This window comes from Capricornis sumatraensis, chromosome 3, assembly GCF_032405125.1.
Source record: "Capricornis sumatraensis isolate serow.1 chromosome 3, serow.2, whole genome shotgun sequence".
Classification (NCBI taxonomy): domain Eukaryota; kingdom Metazoa; phylum Chordata; class Mammalia; order Artiodactyla; family Bovidae; genus Capricornis; species Capricornis sumatraensis.
In genome coordinates, this window is record NC_091071.1 from 174,111,080 (window position 1) to 174,123,296 (window position 12,217).

The 12,217-nt window shown below is 43.6% G+C and overlaps 1 protein-coding gene across 3 annotated transcripts in view; it reads right to left on the minus strand.

Annotated features, from left to right (window-relative positions):
- Positions 1-787: 787 nt before the first annotated feature.
- KDM1A (lysine demethylase 1A) overlaps positions 788-12,217 on the minus strand; it is a 63,208-nt gene continuing 51,778 nt past the window's right edge. For all 3 annotated transcript variants that reach the window (XM_068969385.1, XM_068969383.1, XM_068969384.1), the window contains 8 exons: positions 11,648-11,721; positions 10,743-10,854; positions 7,113-7,245; positions 5,002-5,189; positions 4,562-4,676; positions 2,857-2,984; positions 2,063-2,209; positions 788-1,234 (listed from right to left, as the gene is read on the minus strand). In XM_068969385.1, coding sequence (XP_068825486.1) covers positions 1,049-1,234; positions 2,063-2,209; positions 2,857-2,984; positions 4,562-4,676; positions 5,002-5,189; positions 7,113-7,245; positions 10,743-10,854; positions 11,648-11,721 — 1,083 coding nt within the window. In that variant the 3' untranslated portion in view covers positions 788-1,048. The remainder of the gene's footprint in view (positions 1,235-2,062; positions 2,210-2,856; positions 2,985-4,561; positions 4,677-5,001; positions 5,190-7,112; positions 7,246-10,742; positions 10,855-11,647; positions 11,722-12,217) is intronic.

Sequence of the window (12,217 nt, forward strand, 5' to 3'; positions counted from 1 at the left end):
AGGAGCCCTTTGGAAGAAACAGGTGCAGTTCCTTTTTTGTAAGAACATTTTAACCGTACAAGGTGAGGATGACTCTGCAAATGTGACTAAGCATTCTGACACAGGAGAGGTGATCTGGGTGGGCCTTAAATGAAATCAGAAGTATCCTTACAAGAGGGAGACCAGAACAAGACAGGGTGATGATGGAAGCAGAGATTAGGGTAATGTGTTTTTAAAATGAAGAAGGGGCCACAAGCCAAGGAATACAGTCACTAGAAGCTGAAGGAGCAAGGAAATGGAATATTCCACAGTCTGTGTAGCTGTTATGTAAACCCTTGATCTTAAACTTTTATATCAGTACCTTGGAGAGAAGTGGAAAGTTAGCATATACCCATGGGAGGGAATCTAGGAGAAAATAAAGCCTGAACAGTCTACCAGAGGCCTAGCCAAACTTTGTGTCAAGGCCTGTGTTTTATCTTGAAAATTCATTCAGCTTCCTAACACCCATATGCATGACCTGCAGCTTCATGCCCCTGGCACATGGTCCCCCCCACAGTCCCGGTGGTGGGCAAGTCTAGCCCCACAGATAAGTGTCTTGCTTCCATGTGAAACCCTCGGTCCTGTCTTCTGATCATACCAAACCATTTTCTCCTTTATCTCATTTAAACATGGATAAAGTTGGCATTTTCAAAGGAGTAACACTCCTGCTTTACACAGAACTCTAACCCCAAGGGGAAACAAAAATCAGTCCTGATTTTCTATGAAGTTTTATTCTCAAAATATAAAAAACCACCACAGACAAAGAGACTAAGACGTTCTCTCTCAGTACTTGCTTCCCTCAGTCCTAAGAACACAGACTCTCATACTAATGGAACAAGCGCCTCCCTAGCTCTAAGTCACTTAGAGGAGGCAACCTCCTCGGCCACCTGACCATCATGGGCTTTGCTTCAGCAGCTGAGCTGGAGCCCAGATGCAGGGTGAGTTTCTCAGTGGAATCTATATTGCTAGAAGAGCTTTGCTTATGCAGCCAAAGACACGCGCACCGGCTTCTTCCCTTAACACGTCTGTCTCACATGCTCGGGGACTGCTGTGCAGGGACGCCGGGTGTGGCCTGGCGAGGAAGGGTGTACATGGCCCCCAAGAACTGGTCTGCAATTCTTCCTGCTTCTCGCAGCCCACTCAGCAGAGCACCATGGACCGTGGCTGGGTAGTTACGGATTGTATGTTCTCCAGCAAAGAAGAGTCGTGGAATAGGCTATTTCAGGGAAAAAATTAGAGAAAATCAGCAGGCTGCAAATATGTCTTCTTCTGATATTTGAACTCCCGAACTCCTGTTGGCCTTTGAAGGCTCACAACCTCCGTTCCATTACTGGTCCCTCATCCTAGCAAAAAGGGTCTCTCCCTCATTAGCAGGCAACTCCCTAAAGCACAGAGAAGTAGAAACAGGGCACTGAAGCTCAGTGCAGCCTTCTAGGGTGACGCACCTGGACTTAGGTATCAGTTTAATTCTGGGGAACACCCAGCTCTAGACCTTCCCTTGCCTGATGTAGCATGTACTGGGGGCGTGGTGTCCTGCCTGCTCTGAACCACAGAAAACACAGTACTTGTTCTTATTCTGGGACACTTCCCGCAGTTTAGAGCAGACCTCACTTGCCACAGGGTTCTGGGAAACCATGACTGTTCATAAAGACCTCAGGTCACTTCTCAGGGGCATTTCCTGGAGGCCCCTAAGTAACTGGGATGCTGCAACAATCCTATGAGCCAGTACAAAATGGGGCACAATTAAAACACACAATCTGAATAAGGAAAAAGTAACTGGTCTATACTTTGGACTCTTCCATTCTGAACAAAGACTAGACAAAGCCAATAAGTAACAAATCAGACACACACAATATTTCTCCTCCCTTTCCCTCTGTTCTTGAAAGGTTCGAGAACAGATTAAAAATCTGAAGAAAATATTTTTTTAAAAAATTAAAGAAAAAAAACACAAAACAACCAAACCAGTAGCACTATTTTTACCCCGAAATCCTGGGATACTGGCCTATTTCCAAATAAGCTCAGGTAGAGTTTGCCAGTTTCTCACCTGTGGGGCACCTGGAATTGAGGGGCCAGGAGTGATTGGCTGAGCCATTAAGTCATAGTCATTTCCAGATGATCCTGCGGCTACATAGGAATAGGAGCCTCGGGCCCAGGGATCAGCACGCCAGCGAGACACCACAGTTTCCTTGGGCTAAAGAAAAAAATATGAGTGGAAGTTGTTGCTGGAAACCAAGGACAAATCATGCATTTCTGAAAGGTGGGAAAGCTGTGGTGGGTTGGGGTACAGTGAGAAACTAGTGCTGGCCAAGTGATGAATGCTGCCGCTCTGAAACAAGACACAAATGCCTTCTTAGGCTGCGAGGAGGGTCCAGGCGCCTTCGCTATGAATCCAGAGACCTACCTGGGACTTGACCTGTATTCCCTTTTGATTTTAAAATTCACATGAAGCATTAATATGCCTTATCTCAAAGGAATCGTAAGAGTGTTTCAATGGACTTAAAGAATAATAGAAAAAATGTATCAAGATAATCTCTTCAAACTTCCTTAAGGGAGTTTAGCCACTTTATCTAAAAGGTGGTTGGGGAAGTTGGGGGGCAGGTGAGGAGTGTGATTTCACAAGTAGAGACAATCAGAAAACACACGTGAACAAAGGCAGCGAGCAGGCTTCTCAGTCCCCCAGCCCATGCACTGGGGCTGTTCTCACAACTAACCCAGCACACACTTGATTCTGGCTGAAACTGCCCTGACCAAGAATCTATGCTGTGACTGGAGAGCCATCAAACTCTGCTGTAGTCTTATGGCCCCAGATCCCTGACTGCCCCCGCCCCGCTTACTCACCTGGGGCACCGCACTGCTGCCAAAAATCCCCTTGAGGATGGCCAGGCATCGGCCAACAATCACATCATCGCTTATGTTTTCCATGATGCCAGCAGCTTCTCCCGCCACGAGTGCCAACAGTATTGGAGCTGAAGAAACAAAGGACAATTCTAGAGTCCTACAGACTTTCTCCAAGTACTTCCTTATCAGGTCCCACATTACTCGTGGCTGTTTGAAATCCAACAGCCTAGATGTGCAGCACTCATGCTAGATGTGTTTCTGAACTAGCAACTTGAGTCCTGTCCCCTGAAGAGCTGGCAAACCACATGAGTGAAATGTGACTCCTGTACGTCACTGCAGATAACCTGGCAGAATACCGAAGTCCTGAACACACACTTCAGACCCTGCTAACAAGTGTCCCTTTATTTAGGCACAGAATCCTTCAAGACATCTCCATGACCAGGGCTGCAGCCTCCTAGCTGTCATCCGAGGCCCTTCCATACGCACCATTGCCTTTCCTCACCCATTTCATGGCCCTGTGTGCAACAGGCTACGTGACAGGCACAGTATTAGATGCTGGGGACATAAAAACTATAGACCCCAAAGAGCAACAAAAAAATCAGATACATAATTACGAACTATCATAAAAGCTACGAAAACAGACTAGATAGAAAATAACACAGGAAATAAATTTACATTTGAGGCAGTGGGGACAGATGTGTCCTGGAAGGTCTCTTTGAAAGAGTCATTTAGGTCAAGACTTGAAGGCTGGGTAGAGTATGCCAGGCTGGCAAGAAAGAAAAGGAGAAAAGGAAAAGCACCTCAGGCCCAGGTCCCAGTACAATGCAGAGGCCCCAGTACAGTGCAGAAGTAGTAGATAGGATGGTGCATTTCAGGGTTCCAGGGGGACCAGACAAGTGTGCCTGGAAGCTGGGGAGGGGATGGACAATGAGGAAGCTGACAGAAAAGAAGCGTTAGATTAATTACCCTTCATGCTGGCCATGAAAATGAAAACCATCAAAAGAAAGAAGCGGGGATAGCAGTCAGTGGTTACTGGTGATTGTACAGGTATGCACAGGTAAGAGTGGCTTGGACTGGGAGGTGGGCAGTGGGAAAGAGAGAGCATTCAGCGGTCATTGGAAGCGCCGTGCCCAGGGAGCAAATGAAGGATGAACGACGGCCATGTGCAGGATGCTTCGGTGTCAGGCAGTAAGGAGTGATGGCAAGAACCAGGGTGCCAGTCAAACGGGTTAATCCATGTGTCTGCACCGTCAAGGCCAGGCCTCCTGAAACTGCTGCATAGAGTGTCTTACACCTTCTTCTTAGAATGAGGTAGTATCTAAATATACTTTTCTTTCTTTTTTTAAAAAAGTTCTATATAAAGCTAAGAGCAACCCAATTACATAAGAATATAAAACAAGAAGTGATCAAAGATTCAGGGGTAGGTCAGATACAAGAGTCTGAGAATGAGGAATTCAAGTTCTCCTTTCCCAGAAGCTTTCCTGGGGCTGGCCCCTGGCTGAGCGGAGTCGTCCTCCTGTTTTCTTCTGCAGCGCCTGGGCTCGCACTCTGCCCCACCTCTACTTACCGCCCCATTCTGAGGCTGCCTGCCTCCTTGCTATATAGACTTCCCACTAAGTTGTGCCCTCCTTGAAGGCAAGTATAATATTACTAATTCTCTCTTCCTAGAAGGATGAGAAAAAGATGGAAACTAGAAAGCAGTTACCTTTATAGAGGTTCCAGAAGAGGAAGAGCTCACCCCTGCTTGCAGTTGTGCTGCCAACATGGCCGAACAAATTGACACTCGGGTCCCAGAACACCCGGTCAAAACATAACACAACCTGTAGTGAGAGAGAAGCACATGAGCTGGTGATGGAAGCCAGAGAACAGGGCTTTGAGCACAGCTGTGTCTCAAAAGGGAAGCACTTCTTCCTCAGAAAGTTTCCTCTATTCTCAATGTAAGTTTAGAAATCCCTATTATTAATAACTACTCAGGAGGGCCTGCAGCTCTCTCTTTCTAGGCCTGGGTTTGAGAAGTGACCTCAGAAGACAGTCCTCGTGGATACTTTCACATGCAATTAGGAGGTTAGGGAATGAACGGACAGCCCTCACCCTGACATCAGAGTGGTACCTGTGCACTGGGAACGTAGAGAGGTGCCCAGCTACCTTGTTGAGGTTGCCGAATCCCATCCTTTGGACTGCAGATGTTTTCCACTCAGGAAGAGGCGGCACAAACTGAACAGCTGGTGGCTGCTGCTTCAAGACGCCCAAGGGAAGGGTACAGAGGACCGCGTCACACTTGTAAATGAAGGTCTGGCTTGTGGAGCGGGTGTTCACAGCTATCACTTCACAGCCTAGAGAGGGTGGAGGGAAAAGGCTTTCTTGGTGATAGGATGAGACTGACAAGGGCACTGACCACTTCGTGTGCAGCAGACTCCACATGCCGACTCAGGCGGCTCTGACTACCTGTCTATGAAGTCAGTTCCACTCATTTTTCACAAAAAAAAATTGAGGCAGAAGTGAAGTAACTTGTCTGAAGCCATATAGGTAACAAGTGCCAGGATTCAAACCCAACAGTCAACTTCAGAGTCCTCGAACTTCACAATACCACCCACACCTTCCTGACTGACCCTAGTGCTCTTCTGTACTAACAAGACCTTATCATTTACCAAGTTTTATAAATTTAGACCAAAATTAAGAGTAAAATGCCTGTTCCGGGAGAAGCAATGCCTCTCCACTGCAGTTATGGAGCGCCTGAGGACCAAGAGGCGAGTGGCGCCAGCAGAGAGAGGACTGTTGTGCAGGTCCAGGGGATGCAGCCTGCAGCCAGAGCGTGCTGTTCTTGAGGTGCACCAGGGCGTGATGCTTAGCTTGCCAGGATGTGAGTGAGCTCAAAGCTGACCACAGAAAAGGTACTGTAAGTCAGTTAATGTAATTTTCTCTCAACTGTGTTCAATTTTTCCCTCAATGAATGCCTTTTCACATAATTTCCAAAAAATACACAAACAGCTCAAAATAAGAATGAGTGCTCCATACACGCCCATTTTCTGTGGCTGCAGAATTAAGAAAAATGACACAAAACACTAGTTTCACTGTTCTCCACAGGCCTGCAAATGGCTATCTAAAGGCGGCAGATCTTAACACCATCAGCTAGAAGCTGCCTCTGAAGAGAAAACTAAATGGAAAACTGTTTCATTTGTGGTAAAAACAAACAAACAAACAAAAATCTGTGGTAAAAACAAACAAACGAACAAAAATCTGTGGTGATCTTAGCAACTCTAGAAAAGGGGCCATGGAGGGCAAGATTGGTGGCCACATCTCCACTTGTCATGAGCGTCCATACAGAGGGGTGTCCACAAGCTTTTCTAAGGTATTCAAGCAAATTCCAAAAGTGGTTGGAATGACGGGTTCTCTGCACTCCAAATGCAATGTACCCTGAAAGCAGCAACAATGAGCAGAGAGACCACTGCCATAGGAATCAAAGGGCAGTTCAGGCTCTGAGGTCAACCTATCAGCAAAACTGCTTCCAAAACGAGAAACCAGCCTAAGCAGTTAGCCCACCTGAACAGGAAAAGCCGAAGACGAAGGTGCAGATGGTGAAAACACAAGGGGTGGCTCTCAATGGAGCCTGGGGCCCACTTCCTGGTATTTAGGAATCTACTTAGCAAAATTAGATCCAAACTCACTGGATCTGAACACCAAACTAATTTCAGTAAATCTTAAACAAAATCAACCCTAAATATTCATTAGAAGGACTGATGCTAAAGGTTCTGAAGCTCTAATACTTTGGCCAACTGATGCAAAGAGCTGACTCACTGGAAAAGACCCTGATGGGAAAGATTGAGGGCAAAAGGAGCAGAGGGCAGCAGAGGATGAGATGGTTAGGTAGCATCGTTGACTCAATGGCCAAGACCTTGAGCAGACTCAGGAGATAGTGGACAAGGAAGCCTGGAATGCCACAGTCCATGGGGTCGCGAACAGACATGACTTAGCAACTGAACAACAGTAACAAACAGATCCATGCTAACTGCTAATCCATTCACCTGCAGACTCTGAAAACTGCCCCATTTTCTGGTCTGTACTATGATGGGGTCAGAACCTCTAAAGGCTCTATTGGCTCAATACTTTTGTAAATGAAAAAATTTAAATTCAGGAATCATAGCTTATAAAACATTCTATCAGGAAAAGTAACTACTATTTTTTCAGTAGGTCAAACTCAACAGAAAATCAGTACTGTATTTCAGAATAAGAGATTTATCTTACTAGTAAAGACGTACCTGAAGCTGTGTAGCGAACCTGCCGAACCGCAGTATTCAGTTTAATGTCCAGGCCTTCTGCTAAAGCCACAGGCACACATGAGTAGCCATTCCTCACTGTCAGGTGGCTGCCAGTAAACTCAAAGTCATCATCCTAAAGAGGACAGAAAAGGGCATTCTTTCACACTTCTTAGTCTAACTGATGTCATTTGTACTGAGTCCTATAAAACAACACCGAAAAAACACGAGCTTGTGAAAAGTCAATATTCTAAGACAGAAATTAAAGGACAATGCCTCAGTCTTCAACTACGGCTGCCCCAGGAAACTGAAGGGAAAAGGGAAAAAAAGAGCCGAAATGTCACGTATGGCTAACTCTGGGCAGTGAAATTAGGGCAGTTTCTTTTTTCCTGAGACAGACTTTCTAACATCAAAGCCCTACAACACCAAGCTCAGACTGCCTCTAGAGGGCAGGAGAGGGAAGAAAGCTGATTCAGTAAGTTCAGATGATTAGCTACCACAACAGTTTATCGCTTTTGCCTGTACTACAGATTTGGCAGGACATCAGGATCACCATCCTAATTACATTTTCTGCTACATAACAGCAAAATCAGTTTTCATGCCCTAAACGTACAAGTTTTAAAGTCGAGGAAAACTTCCAAAACTAAAGTTGGTCAAACTAGACGAAGGCAATATAAGATTACAAAGACTCGCCCAAGATAATCCATAGAGTCAAGATTTGGCCTGGAAGAATTCCCAAAAATATTTCATGTCTCTGAACGTACTGAAAAATCTTCCAAATAGAAAACCTTTCGAAGGTTAAATGATATTTCTAATTTCACTAAACTTCTGGGAAAAACATACCACAATTCTTAGGAATTAGATAAACATATATTGGGCTGGCAGCAGAACACTCACTACTTAAGTGACTGACTCATCTGCTCTCCATATGGATCATCACCTACATTCAAACTTGAACATACAGCGAATCGTCAAATGATAGATCAGTGACTAGGACAGGAGTGGTTCAGTATTTACATGAAAAAACATAAGGAAACTGGAACTTCTGCAAGATGTATACCACTAACAAGTCCAATCCTTACCATAACTCAAATTCTAAAGAATACGAGGACATGCTCTAAAGATGAGGAAGTCAAAATAATTTTACTAGGAAAATGCATAGTAAAAATGAAAATATGTAGGTAAGATATACTATTTACTCCTATACAATCTTAAGTCTCAGATTTAGAGATTGGTTCATTAACATCTAAGAAATGCTGTGATTTGTCACAAGTTCAAGAGTAAATCACACTGAAAACACCTAAAAATAACTTAACAAAAGATGTGTAAGACTGCTACACTGATAACTATAAAATGTTGCTGAGATAAATTAAAGAAAACCTAAATAAATGGGGAGACAGACCATGTTCAAGGATTTGAAGACCCACTATTGTTAAGATGACAATCATAGAAGGTAGTTTTTGTAGAAACTGATAAGCTGGTTCTAAAATTTTATAGAGGTGTCAACTTAAAAAATGCACAAGTTGCAAGTTTTATCTGAAGCAAAATGAGGATTATAGTCAGGGAGGCAGCATTTCAGACAGCTCTGAGAAACTGCTCCGGAGAGGCAGGGAGGAAAGCCGGCACATACTGATTCTGGTAATTGGGGAGCACAGGCAATCACAGCACACATTTTTTGCAGAAGGTTACTGCTGGTCTTGTTACTGCGAGTCCCGAGAAGCAGACATCACCACGAAGCACTTCAGTGCTCTTCCAGATATGAGCAGATGCACGTGTACGTACGTGCTCAGTTGTGTCTGACTCTCTAGGACCCCACAGACGGTAGCCCGCCAGGCTCCTCTGTCCATGAGATTTTCCTGGCAAGAATACTGGAGTGGGCTGCCATTTCCTCCTCCAGGGGACCTTCCTGACCCAGGGATCAAACCCGCGTCCACTGTGTCACCTGCATTGGCAGGCGGACTCTTTAGCTCTGAGCCATCTGGGAATCCCTGAGATACAAGAGGCAGGCTAATCAGCTCTGGAAAATATCTATCTGAAGACCTGTTCTGCCAGCTTTTCCCAGAGCACAGAGTGCCTCATTTCTGCTCTCTGCCCTAAACTCCTTTCAGAGAGTGTTGAAAATTAGCTGCAGCAGCGCAAGATTTAATCCTTGTAGAGGCAGATGGCAAGTGCCGATTTGTAGTTGAGAGATCTGAACCAGTCAAAACACTTTCAAAAAAGAACGAAGGTGAAGAACTTATTCTACTTGATTTCAAAATGTCCTATAAAGCAACTGTCGTCAGGACAGTGAGACAGTGGCACGTCGAGAGGCAGCTGCTGAATGGAAGAACTGATTTTCCACAAACGTGACAAGACAAATGAAGAAAGAAGATGGTGCGAGATTAGTAAGATAGCCACAGAAAACTATGAACTACCCTCACCTCTCACTGTATACAAAAATTAACTGAAAATGAGTTATAGACCTAACATAAGAGCTAAATTCATAAAACTTTAGGAAGAAAATAGAAAATCTTTGCAGTCCTGGTTTAGACAAAGATTTTTCAGGATACAAAAAGCACCTAGCCTAAAAGAAAGAGTTGACAAATGGGACTTTATAAAATTAAAAATATTCCTCTTTGAAAGATATCACTTAGAAAAGGAAAATGCAAGCTGCAGACTGGAAGAAAGAATTTTCAAACCATAAATCTGACAAAAGAATTATATCCAGGATTTGAAGAACATAATGAACTCTTACAAGAGAAGAGACAATAAGATTTTTTTTAAGTAGGCAAGAGATCTAACAGCCTTTTTACCAAATAACTGACATATGAATGGCCAATAAGCTCATGAAAAGATGCTTCACTTTACTGGTCATCAGAGAAGTGCAAATTAAAACCACAATGAAAAATTACTAACCAACCATTAAAACAGTTAAAAAATTTAAAGCTGGCAGAGTATCCAGCACTGGTGAGGGTGCGGAGCAACAGAACTTACGCACACTACTGATGAGAACGTGGTTTGGAAACACTTTAAGCATCTGCTGCCCAGAGTGAAAGCTCTACTTCTAGATATTCACCCAAGAGAAAGACATCAACATTCACAGCAGCTTCGATTATTTACAGCCAGAACCGAAACAACCTAAATGTCCATCAATGTACCAGTGACTGGATACATTCTGAGGCACATCCATTCAATGGATATGAATACTACTAAACAACAAAAGGGACAAACTACCGAAACATCCAACAACACTGAATCCAAGTGAAAAGCCACACACACAAGGCTAGGGACGGTGCAATCATGTACTGTGTGGTTCACGTTACATGTAATTCTAGGAAAAGCAAAACTATAACCACAGAAAGCAAATCGGTGGTTGTGCAGGGCCAGAAGCTGAAGGGCTGGGGACTGACTGCAAAGGGGCGAGAGAGAACTTTTCAAGATGACAGGAACATTCTGTATCTGAAATGTGGTGGTGGTTCATAATTATTTAAGTTTGGCAAAATATCAAACTGCTCACTTAAAATAGGTTTTATTGTATATACATTATAGCTAACTAAAGCTGTTTAAAAACACACATACAGATAAATTAACAGTTTCTCTTAGGAGCCCTCTCAGAGACATGTGCAACAAAATACAAGACAAAGGAATTTTTACCTGATCCCAGTGCTTAAGGGAGAGTGTAGAGAGAGGTGTGGCATTAGCGAATTCAAGATTTGCAAAATGCCAATCAAGTATCTGTCTGTCTCTTGATGAGAGATATACATCACTGCAAAATGAGAACGAAGGAGCTCAAGGTTACTAAAGGGCATTACTACCATTCTCAATGGGCTGATGTTGATGATTTCAGTGGGACTACGCCTTATGTGAAGAAATTCTAAGTCAAAAAACAAGATCTCATCTGTCTTATTAAACCCTTTATTGCTAGTGCCTAGGAGGAGTGCCAAGCTTCCTACATAAAGCAAAGGCCTAACTAATTTGGACAAAAAAATTAGTTTGGGAAAAAAAGTCTTCTTTATACTATTTACCTTGCATTATAAAAGCTTACTTGTATCCTTTTTTTTGTTGTTTTATACTTTGAATAAAGCATTTTTTTAAAAAGCAAGACGGGTGGCATTCTTGACTAGAGAAAAGAGCAGATGTATGTGGATGCCAGATGCCACACGGAGCACTTGTCACTATGTAAGGGTACACTGTCAAAAATCCAACAGAAATTAAGGGTAACACTTTTCTGATCCCCAGAATTTTGAAATTTAAAGCAATACCACTTTCTACCCCACTCAAAGACAATGTTCATTCAGATATCAAATCTTACGGGAAAAAGCTATCGTTTTAAAAAAGATACCTTGATTTAAGTATCTAGGACACTCTTACATATTACCATATAAGAACAGAGTATTAAGGACCCTGACAAGTAGCCCTATGTGCACAGACACTTTCCATTCATGAAATAATCTACAATGCATTCACTGAACATACATAGAAGGCCAGGGTCTTTGTAATCTTCCTTCTAAATTTAATGGAGAGAAGAGTAAAAGCTATCTGTTGGCGCATTTATTTACCTTGGGGGATTGGCTTCCAACTCTTGAAGTTTTTCTTCTAGTTTTCCTTGTGTCTCAGCTAATTCATCATATTCCTGATGGAATTAAGAGAACCGGGTTGGTTGGGATGAGTCAGAGAGGCACCTAGTTATTTGCGCCACAGAGGGTTAGGCCTGCACCACGCCCCTGTTTAGGTCAATTACAAGTGTGCCTTCGCCCAAGGCTGGGTCAGGGTGCAGGGATAGTTGTTCTTGGAGACAAGTTGCAACATAACAGGGGGGTGTGGAGGGGGAAGAGGATGAAGAAGAAACACACTAGGATGCTACACAGTAAGGATTAAAAAGAAAGAGTGACTACCACTTCTCATGCATTTACTGCGTCCCCAGTATGAACAAGCCCTTCAGATCCCTCTACAAGTAAGGTAGTACTTAACACCACGTCTCTAAGGAGTCTAAGGTCACACGGCTAGGAGATACTAAGTTGATTTCAACCAGATGGTCTGACTCCAATAACTCTGAAGTCCACCTTCACTGACATTACTCTATAAACTGTCACGGATAAACTATCACAGAGGGCTAAACTGAGATGCAT